Here is a 26,359-nt window from a genome sequence, read left to right as displayed (position 1 = left end):
TGCTCATTTTGATCTACAGAAATCTTATATTCTTGTCACTAAGTAAAAATACAGAATTGCTATGATTACTCACATTTCAAAGCAAAGCATGTAACTAAACACTTGGACAAAAGTTTAGGGCAAAAAGTCTGGTGGCAGTGCCTGAGGAGCTAATCTGGCAACTTCCACAGAAACCATACGTAGGTGATTAGTATGAACTACAGTCATTCTGAATGATAATCAATTCCTTCTAAAATTAGGTAACCAATTTCTTCACTTCATAAACACAACTACACTTATACTGTCATTATGGGATATGAATACCTTGTTATAATTCTTAGCTAATTCTAACATCTCCTTCACTACTGTTTCATTGAGTTTGCAATGTTCACTGTAGTCCTGAAGTGTCAAACCTTCCATCCAACTCTTCTTATGCAAATTTAGCAGCATCTGGAAGACAAAACCTCTTTAGAGTATTCACCATAAAATCCTTTCAGAATACTATGAAGATCTTTTTGACAGGTAACAAATTTATAGTAAGAATATAAAAAAAAATTGATCTTATAATGTCAGTGTTCAAATAGAGGAAATACAATGATAAACTACTCTACTAGAGAAGATAGATTTGTGTACCTTTTAATGATCAAACTTCTTGAATCCTAAATATGAAAATGAGGCATGAAAACATGGGTCACATTTATTTTGACAGGAATATGTAGATTTGTTTTCTGGGATTTGTTACTCTTGCTGCAGGTTAAGAATGCACAATTGCCTTGTACCAAGGCTAAGAGAAAATGGAATACTTTAGCTGCCATATAGTTGACTAGTTGAAGCCTTTGGCCTCTGATGAAGTTGAAAAATATTTTAATGCTTGGATTAAATTCATACGGCTTCACTGATTATCTGATCTGTATGCAAGCAACTGACAGTTATGATAAAACAGACTTCGAAAGTGACCAAAACATGACTTGTGTGTTTTTGCCTCATACAGAATAAGCAAGCATAAAAACCATAGGATAAAATGTGCAGAGATTTGATGGTGATAAATGCAGGCACTATTATATATATTTGAAAGATTTTACTTGACGCTTTCATGTCATCTTGAAAGAGCAAAGGAATAATAAAAATAGCAATTTCTTTATTTTCATGAACAAAGGAAGCGTATTTTGTGGATCTCCTGCACACTTGATGACTATAGGGAGGACCCCTTCAGCAAACAGTTTCAGCTTGCCTTCAATTTGTGAACATTTACTAGAATTTCTGAGAACTGGTAATCCCTGTAATTGCTATCACCTGAATAAAAGTACCTGTTTCATCCTATGTGGAGCTTCCAAAGCAACCTGGCTTTGGAACATGTGAACTGAGTAGAAAGTTTGTGTCATAATTAGTGTTAGCAAGATCTTAGCTGCTGACAGAAGGAGTCGTAGGCAAACTGCATATGGACAGTTTAGCTAGGCTATCTTGATTTTAAAATTAAGGTTTGGTGTGATGAGCTCCTAATCTAATACATGAAGCATGTACTCTTCTTACTACAGATGGAGATAACAGATCACCACCATCACAAGGGGGGTTTGAGATATGTATGAAGCTGCCTCATGAAAGATGTGAGAGAGAGTCGTTGCCTCACAGATAAAAGTCTTCCTGACTTGGTCAAGATAATTCTCCTACTTGCAAAGGTAATAACTCACTTATATAAAACCATTGACAAAAATACACACTTAGAACTTCAGACAAGACTGGATTTGGTAAATGATTGCATTTGACTGGAAACAATAATGCCCTAGAAGACTCACCGACATTTCCTGAGAGAGCTGGTTTTGTTCAATCAGTTACTCCTTTAAGTAACAGTGAGGTCTTGGAAGTCTGATACTGCACTAAAAATGGTTGTGCATTTCACACATTCTTTCCAACTCCTTATCTTGCACACATATTCCTCCACTATTTGAAACTGGGTTCTTTTCTTATTACTTGGAACTCAGAAAGTCTGAATTATGTGAAAAAAACTATTCTGACCATTTCATCATAAGCTTTGAGATCAATTTCTAACCCTAACAAGGGCATGAAAATGCACAGACATATCAGAGAAAATACACAGGGGATAGAATCTCGTTTTTCAAGAATTAACTTCTGTATATGATATGTAAGCTTTTTTCTTCCTTTTTGTTTTCCTGGTTGAGACTCTCAAGCTAGATTTTGCATGTAACCTTTTGAAGAAGTAACTTTTGAAGAAGTTTAATGCAAAAATAGCAAAAGACATTTCTTGTCAGTAACTCCATAATATTTCTTCTTGTAAATGCAGGACATCACTACTTCCTGATATTCAGTGACGTCTTGGGGAGTTGCAATCATACCGACTTCTGTCAAAGTGATTACAGCAAAAAAACCCCCAACATCCCCTGGTTATACATTCCATTTTGGAAAACACAGTTAAAAATTCTCCTAGCTTCAGGAATTGCAGCCTGTGAAAACTGAAGGCAGCTAGTATGTCTTTCAGCTTCATCACTGAAAACTTAAAATTTTGTACAAGCTTAGGTACAGAAAACAGCACGACAACTTTCCGTAAGGTGGACAAAAATGTTATCAAACTATTCATATCATCATTAGAATGTAGTTTTGGAAAAGTTTCATCACAATGAGTGTTCATTCAAGTGCTTTCTGGAAGAGAATCCACCTATTCCAGGAGAGTTAAAATAATTACTGAAAGTAACAGCCGTTGAAATCAGAGTATTGCCACAAATTTGAAATAGTTTGTATAATGCTTCTGTACTCTGAATTAAAGCGGAAACAATTACCTTCTGTTCTAGTTCATTCTTCCTGTAGTTGATGGTGATGGAATAGTAATGTCTGTTTAGTCCATGGATTAGTGCCTGCAAAATTTAGGGGAGAAACTGAATTAAAATCACCCACTGCTGAAATGAAGGAGAAAGCTAATTTCAATATTAACATCCTTAAACACCACTCAAATAAAGGAAAAAACACCAAGAAAAAAATGCAGAGCCTACAAGAAGATATGAAGTAAATATACCTGGTTCTATTTCTCTTTTTGTGTTCATTAACTGACAGTTATGTTTTCTATTTCTAAACCACAGATTTTTTTTCACACAGTAGCAACTATAATAAGAAAAAATGGTAACTGCCTTCAAACATTTGACCGATACATATGCACAAACATATTTCTCTCAAATCCTTCCTCTCTCAATAAATTTGGTTATCATTGCTATTAAAATATTCTGTTACAAACAAAAGACTATTTGCTATCTATTTATTTATAACCACTGTCAATATTCCCAAGTTCATTCTCCAGGGTACAACATGAAGAGGGATAAACTGAAGCAAGCAAAAACCTCAGACAATGTGTATCAAATTAACCTTGGATACTGAAACTAATTTTATTTTTAAACTGTAAATTAAGAAAAAAACAAACCACTTTTTTCACTAGAATTATGTCCTCTGCAAATACAATCTGATCAACAGAGATTAGCTTTAGTGATAGCTGGATGCATGTATTTTCTATTTTGCTCATTTGCATTATGCATTTCCTTTTACATTTATGACTTAAGGGTGTGTTGTACTAATATTTGTGGAGGTAAAATTCTATGATCAATCCGCATCACAACTAATAGAGCCTATTTTCTAATATAATTTTACATATGAAATATACATTTACAAACAAGATACAATAAATCATACATAAAGTATGCTGAATTAGTGATAAATCTTCTGTTTCAAGCATTCCATCTATTTAAGTTTAAATATATATTTAGAGATAGCTATACAAAATGAATGTATATTTGCATCCTATGCAACTTAATATTTCAGAATTATAAAATCATCTGTACGAAAGCTAAAAATGTTTTCATACATACATTTTCTACAATTTTCTATACAAGGATAAAAACTACTCGAAAAGTTACAAGAATTAGCACTTACATAAAACTATTACTTGTGCAACTTATTTTAATTAAACTTGTAAAATACAGGCTTTATTATCAATAACAGAATTTATAGTTGAAACTATTAACAGTAAGTAATTTCCACTGCCATTTTCTTATCTCACTTGAAATGACTGCATATGAGGTTTTGGTGTTTGTGTATAAACTCATGTGTAGATATTTAGGAAGCTTTCTCAAGTTCTTAAAGTTTGACAAACAGGTCTGCCTTCTCCCACTGTCCCTTTCCTTCCCCCTTCCATAAACTACCCTTTAAAAGAGTGGGCAAATGTAAAAGGTAAACAACCATAAAAAAGCTGTTGGTAAGCAAATCAAGAAAAGCACACACACCCAAAAAGGGAAAGAAGCCAAGGCATGTACTACTTTATTATCTCTTAAAAATCTCTTCCTGAGATTTTGAGTAATGTCTTATAATTCCTGCTACTAGCCCAGCTGAAATTAGTATTTAGCTTGCTTCCATCCTCAACTGGGTCAGAATTTTATTCAAGGCTTAAAATAAAAGTAAAACAACACTGCAAGAGCTCCTGGAGCTTTAGGAACAGAGTACCATTTAAAATTATGATTTTTATCATAACAGTGACATTTGCAACAGCTCATTGCCAGCTTGCAAAAAATCAACACAAACAAAAACTACCCATTTTAATAACAGAAACCCAAAATCCCATGGCCAAAATGCCACGCTGTAGTGACAGTGATCTTAAAATAATGAAGCTGAACAATACTGCAGGGGTTTCCAAGGGAAAGCATTACACATGGTCTAGAAAAGCTCAGTTAGAAAAGCCCTGAAACATGCAAGCATGGGCTTGCCTACATCCAATCAAGAGTATTAGCTGCTTATTTCATACTCATTATTGTTTGCAGTTTTGACGAATTTAAAAATCAAAAGTAAAACACAGCCTCCTAAACCAGACACTCTTTAATTTTAAGACGCTTTTTTGCTAGCATTTTTATTAACACCAAAGAGTTTCAATGTAATAGTAACAAAAAACCAACTTATTTTTGCCAGATAAGGGTATGGTGGTCTAGGACCTCCCAAAGGATGGCTCTTAAAGCACAAATTCAGCTATTATTTCAGTTCTGCTCTGACTAGTGGATGGCCTTTTTCTTGGATGTTTACCTAGCAAAATATTACTTCTACTGTTCAAGTAATGGAACCAAAAGCAGGGCTTCATGGTTTCAAGGACACATGCCTTTAGAATATATAGTAAGGGGAAAAAGTTTTTTAAAGGAAAAATCAGTGAGGCAGAAGAACGACTGGGATAAAAACATAATCGCTCCAGAGGATACTTGTTTCAGGATAGAAGCTATTTCTCAAAATAAAGACTTCCTTCAGTGAAGACCAAAACTTTTGTCTTTTTAGTGGAAGTCAACTTCAGAAATCAAACTTTGAATATTTATGTTTCATAAATGTGTATACAAAAGAAAAGTTAGAGCAGAAGCCAGTCAAGCATCCATTTTATCCATTGAATATCCTCCTCCACCATTTTTCAGCAAATTACTACATTACATAAAAAACAGGGATTAATTATTTAAGACACAAGGTTTAATCTAGATTACATAATAAGCAAGAACCTCTATAAACTTATAGTAAAAAGAAAAGAGAGAACTTTTCCCATAATTTATTTGTGAGTAACTTGAAGAAAGATGAGATGTTGAGAAGCAGTTTTTAAGTAGGACTGAAAACGGCACTTGTCTTGCATCACGTTATGTCATCAATTGACACTTTAAAAAAGTTTACATTTCCATAAATTTATACTTGAATCTTTGCTGTACACATTAAATAAATGCATTCACTCTTAGATAGCTAATTTAGCACTCAATTTTAAATTCCTCACATATATATGTCCAGTGATGAATCACATCAATTATAAATGCATGTGGAAAAATGCAATAGAGAGAACAATAAATAATTTGTAACCTACTGTTTTAAGTACCTTTCCCCAAAATTGATGAATAAATCTTGCAATTTACAGGACTAGCAGCACTAGGTTTACCTGGATAGATGGCTTGTTTAGGTGACCCAGATTTGAAGTTGTTTGTCTTGGTTCATGTCCTAAGACCATCATATTAGCATTGATCAATCTGAAGGCATCAATAACAACCTGTAAAAACAAGATGTCAAGTCAATTCTTTTTAGAAAATGCAACTAATAGAGCCAAGCAACAGTGGACAAGGCACAATCAACTCTCATCTGTTTTTGGCCTTTATCCAGAAAATCATTTAATTATAATATTAATAAAAAAGAACCTCCTGCTGGCTATGTGATCAGCACACTACACTACCTTGTATTGTAAGGTGACACCAATTATTACCTTTTCCATGGAACTGTAAGTTTTATATGCATTATATCACCATGTAATATTGAATTTTATGTACACTTACTCTAAGCCTCAAAACTATGCATATGTTTGTCACCTAAATCTTATCCAATCAAAATGAATGACAGAGAGAGACTAAAACTGAAAGTGAGCACAAGCTAAGGGACCAAGTCTAAAGCCCAGTCCTGTCACATCAATTATACTACCACAATACTTGAAATGACAACAAAATTATAGCCAGCAAGGAACTTGCCCCATGTATTCCCTTCTAGTCAGATGCTTTTTGCTTCTTGTGACTACGAAAGGGTCTATAAACTGTCTGATGGATTAAAAAGTCCTTGTCAGTGTCATGCTCAGGAGTAAAAAATAGAGTAAAAGAAAACCAAGGTCATTTATGATTTAAAGGTACATGGTAGGCAGCATTCAGTGCTATTTTATTGCAAATAATGTAAGCCCATCACTGATTCTTACTCTGTCCTGTGCTAAATTTGTCTATGAAAATTTTTGCAAAGAGAAATTCATGGTCCCATGCAATAAAACCCCCACCCCTGTCCAAAACATATAGGAGCTGAAACAGACCGAAGAATGTACCAACAATACACTCAAACCCACTCTTATTGTGTCCTGGCCAGCACAGGCTTGTAACTGCAAGAATAGTTCTTGTTTAGGTTCCAGTCTTTTCATTGGACCAGTGCAGGTACAGCCTTACATGTCCACTAAAGCAGCAGCAGGCAGACTTTGCAGGCATCTTGTTTGCATATGTTTGGAGAATTAACTTAAATCTCCTTTTAACAGCTTTTCTATAATAATTTTTATTATTTTCTTCTCTGTACTATGAGTTGGACAACAACAGATGCATTTATATGGTTGGTTTAATATTTTGAGGAATTAGACTTGAACCTTGTTTACATTGAACAAACAATAAATCCACCAATGTCCCTGAAGTCTGCAGAGAAAGTGACAGTCTCTCACCTTGTTCCAGCATTTTCCTCTCCATTTACACAAATAATAATAACTAAATAATGTGCAGTTTTTAGGATTACAAAAAAAAAAAAACTAATTTAGGTCCTTCATGTGGAAATGAAGTTAATTGGCAAGTATTTATAACAAAAAAAAATCATCAGGTGTAAACAGAAAAAACCCACAAGCTTATCACCAGTTGTGATTTACTTTTGAGACCCAAGTGAGACAGTGGTGTTGACTGAGTGCCACTAAGGTCTATTGATGGTCTCTCAGCTGCTGGCCAGATCCACCTGCATATGACATGTCTTCAAATTGCATGCAGAAAACCTCTTATTAACAATGTTCAGTTTTGACCCAATTAAAATTAGTTACCAGTGATATTGGTTTTTTCTGGACAACAAAAAAACCCCCCACAATTCAGATTTAGAATGCAGCAGAAGTACACTATCTGATATCAAAGCTACAAAAAAAGAGGACTTACATTTAGAATAATACTCAAAAATATCTAAAACAGTTACTATATATCTATACATTCCTTCTCATAAGAAATAACTGGGTTTTAAAATATTTTACCTTTTTTCTCTTAGAACACTTGTAACAAGCTTTTGTATGTATTTTTGTATTCCATTTTAACCAGATGCACTAATTTATCAACACCTGGAAATGCCCAACCATAACAAACAGGCAGTATAAATTAAAAAGTCAAGCAAAGAAGGCAAAAAAAAAAAAAAAAAAAAAAAAGCATACCACTGGTTCTCCAGAGACTAGCTAGATAATGGGAAAAAAAAAAAAAAAAAACTAAGAAAGCAAAAATTTACTCTGAGGAGGAAGAAACATGAACTTGGCAGTATACTAGAAAGACAAGGAGCTACTTTATAGCTTACCAACAGCCCTGATTCTAGACCTGAATTTAACTGAGAACTTTACTATACAATGTTGAGCTTATCCAGAAAGAATGGCATTGTCCAGCATGAATTTGTTTTGGGGCTTAAGCCATAGAAAATAAAAATTCTTAAACTTTTTGTTTACAAGGAAATTCAACATTTTGGTTAGAGTTTTCAGATTAGTTAAATTTCACATTAAAATATGAGAACAAATTCCTGAATTATTTATGAGTGGTACTGAATATTGCTCAAATATCTTAATTCTGACCAGAAGTAACTTTCATTATGTTTTGGGTACAAACTGCATGAGAATACACTGCACTCTCTCTGTCCTCCTGAAGGAATGATATGCAAGTATCTCCTAAGTAGAACAAATATAAAACCAACAGAAAGCAGCATAAAAAAACTGAAATCACAAATACAAAATATTATGTTTTTTAAAAGGATAAAATTACAATTCCTACAATCTCAGATGGGTACAAAAAGTAGATGTGCAAATGCTATTTTTCATCTTAGTTGCACTCTGATGACCAATGGCAACTAAATACTTTAACTACACTAAGATTAAAGGAATTTGCTGCTATCACTATAGCAACCATCTTAAAGAAACTAACATGCTCAGCAACCTGGAGGCTAAATTTAGACCTAATACACAATAAAAACATAAATACAACAATAAATATTAATTTCTGTGAAATGTAGTTGCTTTTTTCATGGTAAGCATAAACCAGTCCTGCCTTTAGAGGATTACAAAAAAAATAAATAGACTCATTAATGTCCAGTGCATTAATGAGCAATGGGTGAAATAGGTGTTAATTATGCCACAGTAAGATCCAAGAAAAAAGCCCCAGTGAGCACTTGGAGGTGTGTACAAGCTGAAGTCTCCTCTCTATGTTTGTGTATTTCGAAGTACAGAATGATTCAGACTGATGACAGAAATATGGTCACCCCCTATTCTATGATGGAAACTTTAGACACAGTATTTTTAACAAAGAACTTCTAAGGATTAATTACACCCAGCACAAACCATCACTCTGTTGCTTAGATTTTTGTTGTAAAAAGTCAGTATTTCCCAACAAAAATATTTAAGCTTTCATTGTACTTAAATTACCTATATAATATAATATAATACAGCATGTACTCTTCTAGTAAAATATTTTCCAAGCTTCATGCTGAATTTCTTTCCTAAAAAGACATCAAAAAGTTAACCAGAAGTCTATGCTATTGGGATGTTTTCCAGAATTCAAAGGTAATTTTTTTAAAAAATGCATTTCCATAGTGCAACTATTTCACCGCTCTGACCATTTAATTTTTCTTTGTGTAAGTGTCTCCAGACTTTTCAGAGGTCATTTCAACAGCAGACAGCTTATAACAAAACCATTAGCAGTTTGGCTAGCTTAAGGAAACCTCTTACTTTCCTTTTTTGTTTATTATCACTGCATGAATCTGCAGCATATGAGAGTTTATAATTTCTCAGGCTTGTTAAATTCATGTTAAAGGTCTGTTTTCTTGTTGAATAAATTTTGTTCATATAATGCTGCCTATTTCATATACTGAGTCTTTAATAGCACCTTTGGTCTATGCGCAACTCACAGATCAAAACAGAGGACTAAAATAGGGGTTGATGATGCTATTTACATGTGTGATTCCTGCTGTCTTCTTGTTAGTAGCTTTAATATAATAGAAGACCTTGTCTGTTTTGTAATTAACACATCTTTACTGGAGAGATATTTGGAAGTGATTGCTGTGAATATACTGGTTAGTAAAATAAACACAATCACACACCACTTTCTGTTATCAGACAAATTTGTGAATTGTACACATTATACTCCAGATCAACAAACTGTGATATAACAGCCAAGTAGAAGACACATTTATATAACCCTTTATTTTTCTGAAAATATGTATTCAATCTGACCTTGCAAATATAATTAGCTTGTGGGATGTGTGGATTTCAGTACCATGGATGCTTTACTAATTGCAGTTCTTGGAAATAGATACTAAATATTTGGAAGCTGCCAATACAAAATAAAAACTGCATCTTTTTGTACATCTGTCTTAGCTTCAAAATGCATAATAATCTAAAAAACAATAACTATACACCATTTTTTTAACATTTGCTGGGGGTCAACAGCCCACACTAAAGTCCATAGAATTATTTTTAGGAAGAAAATTTACAATTATGTCCTGTGTAACTTTCAGGACAGCTATAATTAATATTATTAAAATTTACTCACAATCTAAGATGAGCACTGGACACCTCAACTGCTAGCTAGACAAAAATCTGTCCTCTCCACACAGTTATTAAAAATAATGGCTTGATGAAAATTTAGGGAATTTAGTACCCAGACTTTTTTAGCTGCTCCTGAAAGCATGAACGCTATCACTCTTTAGTTTTGTAATATCAGATATTGATAATACTTGAATATTATCAGTTTCTCTAAAACAGTCTTCATAACTTTGTGGGATATTTAAAAAAGAAAGATTAATTCAAGAGTACTTTACACACTTGATTCTTAAATCCCTCCAATATTAAATTTCCAAACAATACTGAATGAAATATCTCTGCTTTTCAAGTCCCACTATATTTAAGTGGTAAACTTCAGTTAGGCATAAGTCAGCCTTTATTGTTTAAATTAAAAAAATCTAACATCAATATTTTTCCAGTGAAGAATCTATGACATATGGTGACTATCTTTAAAAATGCATTGTATCCTTGGAATTCAAATAGCAATGTATTGTTTATGCCATATGTTTATGAACAAACATACCAGGGCTTTAAGACAACTGCAACGGATAGAGTGTGGTTCTGCCAGGTGTGGAAAAAGAAGTAATGTCCCATCTAAAATCTCTTTTATCACCTGCAACTGACCTGTTATCAACTGCTTAGTTTGTTTCTAGATTCTTTAAAAATGAAATGGAACACGTGACCAGAGAAGTGCAGCTCAGGTTTATGACCATTTCGTTATTTATGCTGCCATGCACTGTTAGACAACTACAAGTGAAGAACATCTTCTGTCCCCTGCAAGCCCACAACATAAAAAATTCAAAGAAATCGTACTTTTTATGCCATTTCCAATGAAAAGCACTAAGAACTGAAACTGACTCATGCCAAATGCATATCACTGAATTGCTGTGATTGTGAGTTTGAAGTTTGCAACATGGAAATTATTTATAAAATGTCAATTTTAGCTCTGGAAAACATATTCCTAGGAGTACGTGCATTTTCCTTCTCTATCCTTGGAGAATTATTTACTTGTGGTCAAATCTGCAGTACAACTTCAATATCCATACTGGAAGGGGAAGAGAACTACAGCATAATACATTTATCTTGACAAGTGAGGGCATGCATCCGTAACTCCCATGTAGCTGAGCCACAAGTTTTAAAGCTATATGCCTTAATGAAGATAAATGGACTATTCTACATCCACCACAGCAAAAGAAAATTAAACATTTAATACTTTTCAATTAAGTCTTGGAACTTTCTGTTTTATGGAAGGGCATGAACTCAAGTAACCAATGTAAATGGTTTAGTAGGTAAACATACATTACTTAATTAAATCACAAGTACAAAGGACATTACAGAACAAATTTCGGAACATTAGGATTGACACTAACAATTTCAACACTCCATTAAAAAAAAACAGGAGTTGAAATATGCAAAATATATTAATCTGGATGTGTATAACTGCTCTAGAAAATGTAACAAAACAGTGGTGCACTGGCAGTAACAAAACTATCTAGTTTAAGCCTAGGTTTACACTGCCTGAACTGAAAACACCAAGTGGCCCACAGGGTGATGCAGACACAATTAATCTCCCACAAATATGATTCTCCAAGCAAAAGAACATCAATCTTTACTGAATCAACAGTGATCAAACCCAGCACAAACATACAACTTACTGTCCAAACCAGGCTCCTACTGAAAATCAGTTCCTGCCTAAATCAAACCACAATGTTTCTGTCCAGTCAACAGCAAGAAATAGCACAGTACTGTGAGAGTAAATGTACTACCCACTGTGCATAATGTCCAGAAATGTATTCTTGATACATCAATCAAAATTACATACTGCAAAGTTATGTTATCCATTTTAGAGTTTTTCCATTTACAACAGAAAAGTTCTAACAATGGAAGTTGTTCCAGGTATAAAAGATTTCGACAAAATTGTAAACATCAGGTTTTAAACTACCTTTTCTTCTAAATGCCATCTGCGTAATGATTCACAAAAAGTAGACATGTCTCCAAAGTAGTGACAATACAGTCAATTCACTATTCTGTTTAGTTGTTTTTAATTACTAATTTCAACTGCGTTACTTGTTTTTAACTGTACCCTAAAGACTGTTGAATTCATTTGTGTCCAGGGAAGACTAAATCAAACTAAAGATCAAGACAAGTGTATGACATGGAGAGGAGGAGTTGGATATATTAAAAAAAGTCTTGTTAGATGGCTCCAATCCACTTACATTTGTCACAAACTTAATTCTTAATGGGTCATTTTAAATTTCAGGCATTACACTGGTGTCTCCACCAATCTCGTTTCAAGGATTGCTCTTTCTATGCCTTCTTAAAAAATAAAGCCTTTTTAAATCCCATGGTTAATTCAAACAAAGAAGGGAAAAAGAGAAATTCAAAGGGAAAATAATAGCACTTTGATAAAAGAGTGGAGGTTTAAAACCATGCAATATCCCAAAAAATTGGTTTAAAACATGCTCAGCTGAAGAAAATCTTGAAGCTAGATAACGGTAATTCCATTATTGGTAACTCCAAGATTCAGGAAATTAATTGTTAAATCACTGTCTGCTACTGGTTTCAATGTTTTAGACTAACAAGTAATTATCAAATTATGAAACCATTCACATACATATTTGTCTTGATAAACTGAGAAGATTTGCAGCACAAAAATGGAAGTTGCCAATCTGAAACAGTGTAATACACCGGTAAATTCATCTAAACTGGAATATAAAAGTAGCAAATGAGATCAAAACTACTTGCAAATCTCTATTTTTATGGTCAGCAGAAGCAAAATGTCCATCTATTACTGTGAAGAGAAAAAAAAAATTAAACCAGGTATTAAAATACATAATGCTCATATACATTGCTAATTATGCACAGGTTGTCACTTAGATTTAGAAGTGCCAATGTACAAAAAGGGGAAAGAGGTTGCTAAAACAAGTCCTCCAGCCAGGGTTTTCATTTTTGTAAGGAGGATAAAAAAAGCATTTCCTCTCCCTCCAGCACCATAAGAGTAATTTTTTTCATACTTTAAAAATTACTAAAATAACAAATTATAAAGTTCAGCACATTTTTTTACTCCTTTTTGAATAAATTTCTGAAGATCTCATTAGCTGTACAAAAGAAAGCAATTTTCAACTACCAATAAAAAGAATCTGCATGCACAAAATGGTTTCAGACTACAGCCCCCATTCTGACTCTTTGAAGTAAAAAACCTTCCAATCCCAGAAGAGGTTGGTTGGAGAACCAGGTTCTCCAATCATGTATGTGGTAGGAGACAGTAGTACTAGACTGAAAGGAGCAGCTGCTGACCATATGCATTCAAACGGAAAAAAACAAGTGCAAGAAAAATTAAATATTGGAACAGGAACTGACATGAGGCTGTTGAATCTCAAGACTCAAGTGGACAAAACACTGAAGTGAGCTGGTCTGAACTCAATGTTAAAACTGTGCTCACCACAAAGTTGGGCTAGATGATCTACAGAGATTATTCTCAACTAGAATTGCTTTGATTCTAAAGCAAATGGAAAGGCTACCCAAATGTACATATTTTATTTTCTTTTACCATCTGAATGAGTTTAAGATAAGGATAAAGTACCACAGCAAAATCCTCTTATGAATGTGGCAGGATCTGGTTTAAGCACAAGATTAAGATGGATAACATATTTCTTTCTATCTGTCTGAGGTGACTGAAACAGAATTTACAAAAAAGTCATTGAAAAGACAACTATTTTCCTCAGCAAACAATTAAAAAAATAATTTTGCCATGAACCAACAGATCTTTGTACAAATACTTCAGACAGTGCTTTGCTAGAAAAAAATATAGCTTAACAGAAATGAAAGTTTACTGCATGAATAAGAGATTTTGCTACCAATCCTGCTAAACACAAGTGCCAACAAGTTTCTCAGATGTACAAAATGGACTTTTGACAATTTTGGATATTTTACTGATCCTTACGCAAGCACTTATTAATAAAGGGAAACCAGTTAACTCTCTCAGAATAACAAAGTATTTTAAATGGCGACTTTGTTATAATAAAGATCCAAAGTTTAAAAGAGGTCAAAAAAGAAAACAGCAACTTTTTTTTTTTTAGTATTAATTTAACAATACAGTGAGTGCAATGCAGTAAGTTAATGCTTTTGGAATTAAAGCTACTATGTTACTGTGGATTTAGTATAGTTATATTTTCCTTAAGAGGTGACGAACAGCTGCTAAGTTAAGGTCCAAAAAAACACATTTATTTTTAACATTTGGCAAAGGTTTATGGTTCTCTGTACAGACATTTCAAAGTGTATGTTGGAAATAAATATGAAATGTCAATATTTAGCTTTATTCCAGATCTTTAATAAAATTACCGCTTCTGTGAAATATTCTAAATATGTATTACAGCTTCCATTGCACAGATTGGAAAACTGGAGAGGATAAAAGAAAAGTTTATTAGTAAGTATAAAATGAAACAACAGCTAACCAGGTTGCCCCACTGGCCATATTTCAGCATGTTTACTATGACTAAATTCAAAGAAATCAAGCTAAAAAAAAAAAAGTCAAAACAAAGCTCTTCCTCTCTGGGTTCTGAGATCACTGACCTCAGTGAGTTAAAATTCACTGCTCTGTTGTGAGTTTATTTTACAGACAACTAGAGCACTATTAGCCTAAATATTGCAAAACATGGTACACAGCCATGAAAAAAAACTAATTTGTGTGCAAGAATATGTTTGTGGAGTAGCAAGATCAGAATTTGGAATTACTTGTCCTTCACATGTCCTGCTATATTTATGCAAAAATATCCCAATCCTAAAGTGGTCATTAAAGCAGTTGACATTTAATCCACAGGTCTATATGAGGGGTTTATTTTTATATAAGGATTTTACATTACTTTTTATTTTTGCTCATTGGCTTTAAGACATAAAATGACTGGTTTGGTTTTCTTAATTGATGAGAATTACAGGTATATTTATTTTTAAACTGCAATCTTACATCCCTGTGCTATGCAGAAAACGTGTATGGAGCCAAGGCAGTTAACAAAGAAGTTAACAAGTTTTCATTTTCTATAGTAACAGGGTAAACAGATTTTTAATGTTTTAGCTAGTCAAGGTGAACCTGAGGTTCCTCATCAGAATTCACTGCAACTTCCTGACACATGAAAATAACCTCTGCCCCAGTGATTCTTCACTACCACAACCATGATTGCTTCACTGACCATAAAATATGGCAATTTATATAGGCATGGACCTACCCTGAGGCAGCTTTAAAATTAGCTAATGTGCTATTTTGGGCTTTGCTTTTAAATACATTTAATCTCAGACAAAACATGCCATATTAAAATCTTCTATGCCACATGTTCACTTTACTTTTTTTGCCAGACAGTCCTGCTAGTATAAAGTATAATGAGTAATGATCTTGGACTCACGTAGCTAAAGCTCACCAGTATAATGGTTACTACACCAGCAAAATTACCTCTGCAAGTGGCTCTTCATGCTGGCAATGCAGATACTTTCCTGAAACAGGCTGAGCTCAAGCTCTGTAGCACACAAAGAGGCTCTGGGTGCCATGATAAATTAGCCAGGCACATGAAGCACTGGAACCTCACCTAAGAAATCCCCTTGAACAATAATATATCTGCTCTTCTCTCAGTTCATCTAAAATCCAAACACTTTTTAGTGTAAGTGATCTTGCCAACAAGGATCATAAAACTAGAACACATTCCACATCTTCCAAATCAAGAAGTTAATTACAAGTGGTATTCATAATTTGGGAGATTCTTTTTATTTCTAAGCTTTAAAGGATGCACTTGCCAGAAACATGACAGATGTAAATTTTTTTTAACATGAAACCTGAGAACGTAATTTAATCTGACTGTAGCAGCTAAAAATGTGTATGAAAAACAAACATTACAAGACTTCCAGTAATCTCAAGTACTGGCAGCAATGCCATAAGAGCAGCTGTAACTGAGAAACGCTTAGATGGACAAAAATTTGTTCACATCCAAAATAAATATGCCAAAGATTATTTTATTGATGATTTCAAAGATCTCAAAGTTAGACATCTATGTCAAACCTCAGTGGCAATAAAATATTGTAAAAAGAAGCACTTAGTGAGCAAGTGTGCAGTATATGACTTATTGGGAGGTTTTTCTTCTTAATGGATTTAATAGCTGGTGAGGTCTAAATTACTTACTAGTAATAGTCTTGACAATAATTTTTTGACAAAACAAAAATAATCCTATTTCAATGTTTCTATTGGAGTGGGAAAATAAAAGCTCTAGGAAAAATAAGTAAGGAATAATTAAGTGTTCTATTGCATCTTATGCCCCCCCCCAGACTACCTGTATTTTCTTCTACTCTTTAAGCAATTCAAAAAGGAACAAAATTTATACAGATGTCTAATATCTTCCAAACAACCAGAAGCTAATATTTTTTCAATTGCCTGTTACATAAATGTATTTGCAATAAAATTCAGAATTAAAAAAAAAAACAACTGAAACAGCAACTGTAGCTTCAGAACATTCTGCTATGAAATTAAGTGAACTCATAGTGTTTGGTATCTTTAATAATATCTGCCTCACAGGAAATATGATACTACAGTTTTATAGAAGATGAACACTTCTGAAATATTTATAAATTTACATGAATATCATCCATATATACCATGACGCATTTCAATAATTATTCTACAATACAATGGGAGTGCATGCTCAAACAAAACACCTCAGCAGTATTTTAAAGCAGTAAACCACCTAGCCAATTTCTGTACGTTCTGTAGTTTTTCTAATCCACTCTCCCTGTGGTTGAGCAAAATCGAATTGCCTCTCACATTTGCAGACAGCTCTGTGAAGGTGATAATAGAGCTGCTCCCTGCTGTCATGAGGCAGGAAATAGGAAAATGGCATATGGGGCTAGAAAGAAATAAAAAGAGAACTAAACAAGAACAAAAGAGATTTCAACAAAGGACAACTATAACCCAATATGCTTTGCAAGTTAAAAACTATTTTCATAATAATTTAACGTACTTAATCATTTATATACACGCTTCTCAAAAATTCAAATGCTTGATATCAACTTCTCTGTAAAGTTTTATTGCCCAAAACATTTGGAATAGAAATTTTAATAAAAATCATCATATGCAATGCCTGCAAACCAATGCATTCTTAGTACCCATGTTAAGGGGCTGAACTTATTCCAATCTATTGGTAATTGATCTCAGAATTTGTAGCTAATATTTAATATATAAAACAACGTATACTTGGATTATTAGTTGTAAACCTGTTGAGTGACAGTTGAATAGCAAAATATTAAGAGAGGATTATGATTGGTTATGTGTACTGACAATATCAAAGACTTCCAGCCTGTTTAAGGGCTACTTATGTAAGATGAAGAAGAAACTGGAATGATCTTTTCATTTACAATGAGATTTTGGTTTTATTTTTATTTTTAATACAGTATGGGCCTCCAAAAATCAAGTATTTACATATATTTACAGCGTTTCTGTATTAAATCTTACTAAAGTACCTTAGAAATAAAAAGCAAGCCTACTATACCTTTCCTTTTACACTCTGAATGGGATCCACCACCACAGCAACAGCTCTTTCTGATAAGGCTTCAAAGCTCTGCTGAGTATTGATATCTACACCAGACAACCAACAGCCAAAGCCAGGATGACTATGATACCAACCAACTACCATCTCAGGTCTGAAACAAAGAGGACATTGAGATTTTAAAAAATATAAACACTTATCACAAGAAGAAACAGGAACATATCAGGGCATAAATTATGATGAGCTGCGAAAAAACCACCATTAGTAATATTTAAATTACTCACCATAGTATGGTGAAAACATGGACATGAATAAATGCGACAAAAGAGGGCTATCATTAAGGGATACACATTAGCAGTGGTAGATCATGCTTTCAGTTTTTCACCCTGTTACCACACCTTCCCTGAACCAGTTTTTACCCTTTCAGCACTTGAGTAAATATCTACTCTTTAACTCCTTGGCATCGAAGGTTGAATTTTCACGGCAGAAAGTCCATTTCAGACATGGACAACGGGAACCAACGGTGGGAAAGGATTAAATATCAATTAAACCAGCAGTAGAACTAGGAACTCAGTCAAAAAGCAATTTGCACTGTTCTGTTCAGCTGCTGAGCCTTTTGCTAACATTAATTTTGAAGTTTTTCCCACAGTAAAAGAATTTGAGCAAGCAGACGACAACTGTTGAGAGGTAGGAGTGAAATAAAAATTTGTTTAAATACTAGGATCATTTGCAAAATTATTTTCTGTTTCTTTTCATTAAAATTGCTCATGAATAAGATATAACTTCAAAAATTAAAGAAAATTTATTTAAAGGGTTAAATAAAAAAATCAATCTTTTAAGCAGGTGCTGTGTAGTAACCGCCTATGCTAAACTGAGCAGCATTCTAATCTTTCTGGGTGATAATCAAAGCTGTAGGTTGAACAGGAGTGACAATCTCCTGACAATTGAAATGCATGACAGAGACTGAATTACATGCTATGCTACTCACCTAATTTTTGGGGAAATTACTTATTTTTAAACATTATTAATAGCCCTTAGATTACAAGTTTTGCAGAAAGCCAACTGTTTCTTCCCAAAACCATGGAGGGAGTACTTGTGCCTGTGAGCTCTCTTTACAGTGACTTACCTTCCCGTCTGTTTCAGCATATCCAACATTTTTGCTTGAAATACAGGATCAACTGCCTCCACACTGACACCCTGATTTAAAAGACAGACAAAAATCATAGTCGCCGTACATGAAGCAATATTATTAAAAGACAGACAAGAATCATAGTAGCTGTACATGAGGCAATATTATCTTTTAACTTGTAACTTCACACAAACAAAAATATTCATAAGCATCTGTTTAAAAAGACAACCTGAATACTTTAGTAATACATGACAGAACACCCTTAAACACAAAATATAATTTTTAGAAATGTATTTCAATGTGATTTTTTAAATACGGAAAGATTATTTTGAATTGCTATTTAACTAATCTTTACTGTGAGTAAACATGATTAAATAGGCATAGGAATTCAACTTTTTCTCCTCTGTTTAGTCTGCAAACAGTGGTCTGTTCTTTGTCCCAAGTTCAGCTCTATACGTTTTATTCAAGATAAATATCACATATTGAATTTTGCAGATTTTTGTATTATGCACATGAATAAACTCAGGACAAGAGAATTTTAAAATTTCATGTAGTGCAGCTCTGAGTTTAAAAGGAATCATCCCATGCCTGTTTTAAGAACATTTCATTCCAGTTACACAAAATAAAGCATCATAAATTCCAATTATGTCTCTTGACTCTTTACCACTTTAAACTGTTCATAAAATGGATATTTTTACTCAAAATTTAATTACATTTTTTTTTCAAACCACGGAACTATCATTTAAGAGACATGCAACTAAGATTTGTCAAAGACAGGAAGTTTGAAGTATATAGCACCATCACAATTAAGGGCATGATACATTTCTAATCAAACATTTCACATTTTGAATATTTCTGCTAGCTCATAGTATATGAGTTCTGAAAGTTATCAATTTGTAAGACTTAGAAGTCATGTAATACACTACATTTATACATTAAAAAGGACATAATATCTGCATATATTGATACACACACTTAAGTACTAGCCTTCGCTCAAGAAGAAATTTTGACTACATTTCTTTTTACTGAAACCCTTTAACCATTAGACTTGTTTGGATTATAACTCACAGTTTATACCTTCAGATTGCTTCAATGAGGTAAAGCATAAAAAGCTTTCAAAAAATAAATTTACCCTAAAGCAAAAAACTAACAAGCAAATAAAATTATCAAGGTCTAGATGCAAAGAGCTCACCGTTCCGGACTGTGGCATTGCAAAAACATCAATCACTCTCACAGTATAATCATCAACAAATTCTCCAAGCATCAGACCCATAACTTCCATAGGGACACCAGCACGACCATGCTTCAACATCTGGAATTAAGACCAAATGACACCATATGTTTAATAGAAGGCTCAAGTCTTATTTGATGTAGTTTTTTCAGCCTTTGTTGATCTCTAGCTAATTTGCAACTTGTAGCACTTTTGGAAACTGTAACAAACTATAAAATAGTAAAAACAAACCCAACAAAAGAGAACTAATTAAATTAAGTTTCTGAGGGTTCCAATCAGTATTAGTTTATTGTGCTCTAACTCCAGGATTATATTCAGACATAGTATGTACACAGAACACTTACTTTCAGCAGTGCAAGGGAAGAGATATAAACCTGTTCTGCTGTATCGACCGCAGGAGCATCTGTTGGTGGTCCCTATAAAAAGAATAAACAATTATTTTCACCATCACTGTTATTCGGCAGTTTCTAATTTTTTTTTTTGTTTTGCATATTGCAAAACTTATAGAAAAATGCGTATGTAATTCTGACTTAATGAGTTAGATGTAGCTGTTACAAACAAAACAAAAAATCACATACCCAATCCCCAAACCCCTCTTTGCAGCACTTTCTGTGCTAACATTATTTTGTAATAGGTCCCCTAACCATCATCCTGTCACCCTCCACCCCAAACAACACAGTCTAAAAAGCAATCTTATCAGAGCCAGTCAAATATAAAGCAGGCAAGTGTTACACTGGATACAAACCTGTTACAAGCCATTCACTCAGGCTAAGAGTCAGATAAGTTTCCATTAGTCAGCCTTGCTGCAATGCTAACCTTCGTCAGCTGAAAAATATGGCCAGTTCTCCAATTAACTATGTGTTTCTTACAGTGGTGTGAATGTAAATGCTGCTGGGCTAGCATGATTAACTGGCACCAACACAAACAGCAATTTCCCTTTGCTTCATCAGCTTTCAGCTAAAGAGGACTTGCAGATAAAGGCTATGGGAGTACTTTGCAGATACACTGGTACAGTGAGAGAAAAAACGGACCTCTGATCCCTAGGTGGAAAAGCTGTGAACAAAATACTTTGCTCTTTGCCTTATGAGTAGTTATTCAAAAATTAGCACAACTGTCCCAGGTGTGAATGATTGGTTGAAACAGGTTTTGTGTACTGTTGAAATTGAAAAACACAGGAGGCAGCAGTTTAAATATCCCTTTCTTGAGGAACAAAAGAAATATTGCTGTTATATACAGAATTCCACAAGAGCATACCTCATTACAGCCAATTAACAGCACATTCATTACTTTATTACCAAATTTCCACTGAAAAGCCACAGCTTCTGCATGAGGTGATACAAACTTAGAAGGGCAACAAAGCAACTACGGAAAAAAAATATACTCCACATCAAGTTAAAAGAGGAAAAATGGTGCCTTTACCAATCACTTAATAGATTCAGAACTTTGATTCCATAGTTATAAGCAAAAGTAGGGAAAAAAAATTTTGAATAAATTTTTAATTTTTTACTTCAAATGAAAAAATTCAACACAACGCATCCATATGACATCAAACAAGACATAGCAATCAACACAAGCCATTACTTCCTGTAGATAAAACTGGTTACTTACATAATCAACACATGACACTTGTACAGGAATTATCCTTTCTGCATACTTTGATTTTCACACACACAAAAAAAATCAGTCTTCAGAATAAAGATTTAAAGACAGTAATAAAATTCAGTTGTGGGGTTTTTCTCCCTTAAAGTCAATGAATCTGAGTTCTACATCCAATTTTTACATTATGAATCCAATCTTTGTATTTTGAAACTCACATATATGCATGGATCTGTCAACCACATGCACTTCCTAAAAGCTTCAAACCTCTATTTCCAACTTTGATACTGCTAACCATCATCTCTCAGTATTTGCCCTTCCTCACTTACTACTCATTCCTAATTCTTCTGTCACTTTAGTCTTTTCATCAGCAATCTTCCAGCATCTTTCTCTGTTTTTCACCTTCCATAGTATTATCACCAAAAGTCCATTTTTCATCAACCTCACCCCTTCATCAAGTATTTCCCTGGCCCAGCCCTAGCCCAAAAGTGAGATGCTCCAGTTGAGATGAGCTCCTCTAGCACTCACACTGAAACACTCTAAAAGCAGTTCTTCAGAACATTTCCCAGAACCAGATGGACAGAGCACCTGCATTACTTATACCGAATTTTCTGCAATTAAATTGACTGGCAAAGCTTCAAATGCCCAATCATTTTGCAGTGCTGTTCCCAAGGTTTTTTTCTCCATAAACATGTCAGTTTACTTTTTAATCTCTTATCTCTTCTGCTTTAAGTCTATTCACTTAGAAGCGTTCACTCAGAACTTGGAAAGCACAAAGACTCATGTTTCTGCTTAATCAATGCGAAGAAAAAAGCCCAGGTAATGTGAGTTTTAATTTTAAAAGTTACTTACTAGTTTGTTAACAAAATTCTTTTTTTATACATAACGATCTCCCAATTTTCCACCAGTTCTAGACCAGAGATGGTCTGAAGGGAAGACAAAAATAAATAGTAACCTTGTATTTTAGGAAGATCCCTAACACTCATGCTGTGATCACCAAATGCATTCCACATTTGTTCCAGATTTTTTTAACATTTCACTGTAATCAACCATCCCATTACACCATTCAGTAATTTTAAAAATAAAGAACAGAACAATAAAAATCTCCCCCAGATTAGCACAAATAGTTCCATGATTTCTGGAAGGCTTATCTTGCTATTCAACTGAGACTAGCTTCTCAAAAATCAGGAGGCGTGAACTGAAGCTTACTCTACAGACTATGGCTCTTGGATGAGCTCTCCTCTATGAAGTTTCTTGTGTTTGCTAAAATCACACTGACACCTGTCCTGCAGCTGAAGCATTAATCAAGCTCTGTCCTCTATATAGATGCCTGTGCCCATAACTTATAAAAAGCTTATTCTTCATAACTTTTCTCATTTTAGAGATCAGTCAGCAGACTCACCACTTACAGGGAGGAAACAAAGACAAACATTAATACATTCTGTTTCTGTAACAAGGAAAGGAATAACCTTTAGTTTAAGTGAAGGCAAGAACTAAAGCAGGGTGTTCAAAATATTTCCTAATGATTTTTATATTCCTTGGGGCATCCAAATGCTCATTTACCTTGATGATGGTGCAGAAGAGGAGAAGTATCATACTTAATATGATACTTCCTCAAATTTTAGGCATTCTATGAGATAGAATAGGGTTATTTTTCAAAACTTGCATTGAATTCCTGTTGCCAGCACCCATAGTCAACAATTTATTTTCAGCACAGGAAAATCTGCTAATTCATAAAGGAATTCTTCACTGGTGCAAACCAAATTTGCTATTTTTTTAAAGTCATAGTATTCACTGTGAAGGATTTTACATATTAAATGTGTTTAAATAGATATAAAAATTACTACTTTAAGGATTAGGAGGTATCAACAATATACTTCACTGCTTCATTTTAAGCACATGCAAGCCATAGTAAAAGTATCAAACATGAGTTTCCACTCTTACCATGCAGTTCAACCAATTTACCTGAACTTGTAAAATTTAGCTAATGGTAGTACACAAGGCAGGTTTGTTAACTCTCAGTCATCTTATAAATACACAGCACATACCAAGTATTTCCTTGGTCATTGATGCTTCTTTGTGTGACCTCACTATCTCCTTTCCATCTGCTCTGTTCTTCTTATAGATTTTAATTACCAGTTAGGTTATGGGAAAATTTAAGTCCTCATTGCATCGTACCAATTATGAGTATTAATTTTCACGCTAATATTCCTTCTTTTGTTTTGAATATCAATTACTATGAACTGCTCAAAAGAGTATTGAAATTCAGAAATTCTGAGGAGGAACTGATCTGTAGGTCAAAGTTCACATTATTTTTCTACCAAAGATTAACTGCCACACATTTGTATTTCTACAGAAAATTCTAAACCAAAGTTCATCATATTCTTAACATAAAAACTTCAAAGATTTAACAGATAAAGTGAACTTGGGTCTTCCAAGTAGTTTACTTGACTTTAGATGATCTGAAAACAGAGACATTTGGAAACTGGAACCAGTTTCTTCCATCTCTGATCACCTCCATTTCCACAAATGGCTGATAATGTAACAGCCCTGGAGTGACAGCCCCAGTTTCTGCATGTTAGTTACACAGTATGTGGGAGCCAGCTACGAGTTACATGTTTTGAGATCTCTTTGGCCTGTTTCTGGTAGTCTTTCACAAAAGTTTACGCATTTCTTTCATCAAGCAAAGAAGAAGAAAGATTTTATTAGCTAATCTCTACATGGAGGCAAATATTTTACACTGACCCTCCACAGCATGTGCTATAACCACTGTTCATAAACTTCACTGCCTGCCAACTTTAACAAAGAAGCACCATCCTTACGAAGCAGAGCACCAAATTAAATTAACTGGTATCAGGAATGCAGACAAGAAAGCGTTTGTGTCTGCAATGCAAAAGAGCTGCTGGTGTTTGCATTTACATTATCATATTCAAAGGAGAGCTACCTCATTGCCTTGTTTTGGAAGACTGTCCATCTCATTGCAAATATTGCATACCTACAACTTTATTGGATTGTTTCTTGGAGAACTGGAGAAAAATTACATTTGGAAACTTCAAGGAATATGGAACATTCTTTTTCCCAACTATGCATATATATGCTGGACACAGTAATTATTAAAATTAAAGAACTGCTGTAAAAAATACTGTTATGTTTTACTGAAAATTGGTACTTCTTCTGAATCAACTCTATGCTTCCAGTCACTGAAATGAGCTGCCTGATGGCCACCTTATAAAACCCAACCAAGCTTTAGGATTGCTTTTGTTTAGAATGGCAGAATTCCAAGTTCAATAATAATTGATAAAATTAAGTTACCACTATTCAAACAATTTTTTTTGCTAAGACTTGTAAGGGAAAAACAATCACATGCAAGTTATGGACAGAAAATTACATCAAAATATTAAATTATGCAGGTTACTATTTTTGTTTAAAATACTTAGAGATGATCGAATATAAAAAGCAGTTCTTTACTTGGGTAGCCCTTGTTGACGAAGTGTTAAAGGCATTTGCCATTCTTACAGGATAAAAACTAACGCCTTGAAGTGTTACCTACTCAGGCCTTTTAGCAAATTTGTTAACACTTTTAGGTATATTACTTCACCTTTCTCTTAGTGTGAACTGATATAAATTATTTAGCCAATTTTATTATTAAATGTGAACTAAAGTGTCATTTTAGAGCACTGCTCTTTATTGGTACTATTTTAGATTTATTCAAATAGTTATAGAAAGCAAACTTGATTTATTACACAAGGAACTGAGAAATATTCCACAAATGGATACACTTTCCATTGTTTAAATGGATCTTAAACTCTGCTCTGGCTTCATGCTAATAGCACAAAAGACAATTTTGAAATACATTGTACCTATTTCAAAAAACCCCAGTTTTGCAGTGGCAACTGTGATAAAAATCCAAAGGCAGTGAACTTTAGTGCTGTAAAGGATGTCTCAGCTTTAACACACCAAACAATATGCTACTGTGTAAAATAAAAGAATAATCACTACTTATATTTATTTTTGTAACTGGAAAAATTTAAACACAAACACAGGACACAAGCAAACAATGACTGCTATCATGTTTTATTTCTTTCCCAGTAAGCTAAGAAAGAACCTTTTAATAGTTTAATTTTGTGAGTATTAAACAACTAGTGTGAAAAACAAGCTGCATGTAAACTATTTCTACTGCCTCTGCTTCAATGACTAGCTGAGGCAACCTGTTATAGGAGGTGTTAATTGGCAATAGGAGTACAAGTCAGAAGCATGTTCCCCATCGTCCTAACCCAGCAAGGCTAGGTCATTAAAGGGGAAATGAATTCTTTCATGCCGACTTAACCCTTTCACTACATATTTTCAGCTGTTACATCCAAAGACAATTGAGAAAGATCAGCTAAAAAAAAAAAAAAATAAAAGACAAAAACTCCCCTTGGATTACTTTTGAATTTATTCATCCCACAATTTTTCTCTACCTCCTCCAAAACAAGTGTTACAGGTAAAGACGACATTTTATTATGTAGGTAAGGGGGAGAAAGGCAACTGGGGTATAAATA

The 26,359-nt window shown here is 33.9% G+C and overlaps 1 protein-coding gene across 3 annotated transcripts in view; it reads right to left on the bottom strand.

Annotated features, from left to right (window-relative positions):
* The window catches only part of PSMD14 (proteasome 26S subunit, non-ATPase 14), a 46,402-nt gene that overhangs the window by 3,502 nt on the left and 16,541 nt on the right, over window positions 1-26,359 (bottom strand). For all 3 annotated transcript variants that reach the window (XM_077784991.1, XM_077784993.1, XM_077784992.1), the window contains exons 5-11: window positions 20,567-20,638; window positions 20,184-20,303; window positions 18,989-19,059; window positions 17,866-18,016; window positions 5,924-6,031; window positions 2,772-2,846; window positions 304-429 (exon numbers count right to left, since the gene is read on the bottom strand). In XM_077784991.1, the coding sequence (XP_077641117.1) occupies window positions 304-429; window positions 2,772-2,846; window positions 5,924-6,031; window positions 17,866-18,016; window positions 18,989-19,059; window positions 20,184-20,303; window positions 20,567-20,638 (723 nt within the window). The remainder of the gene's footprint in view (window positions 1-303; window positions 430-2,771; window positions 2,847-5,923; window positions 6,032-17,865; window positions 18,017-18,988; window positions 19,060-20,183; window positions 20,304-20,566; window positions 20,639-26,359) is intronic.

The sequence above is a fragment of the Lonchura striata genome, chromosome 8 (genome assembly GCF_046129695.1).
Source record: "Lonchura striata isolate bLonStr1 chromosome 8, bLonStr1.mat, whole genome shotgun sequence".
NCBI classification, from domain to species: domain Eukaryota; kingdom Metazoa; phylum Chordata; class Aves; order Passeriformes; family Estrildidae; genus Lonchura; species Lonchura striata.
The sequence above is the reverse complement of the archived record's forward strand: the minus strand, read 5'-3'. Positions and strand labels throughout refer to the sequence as shown.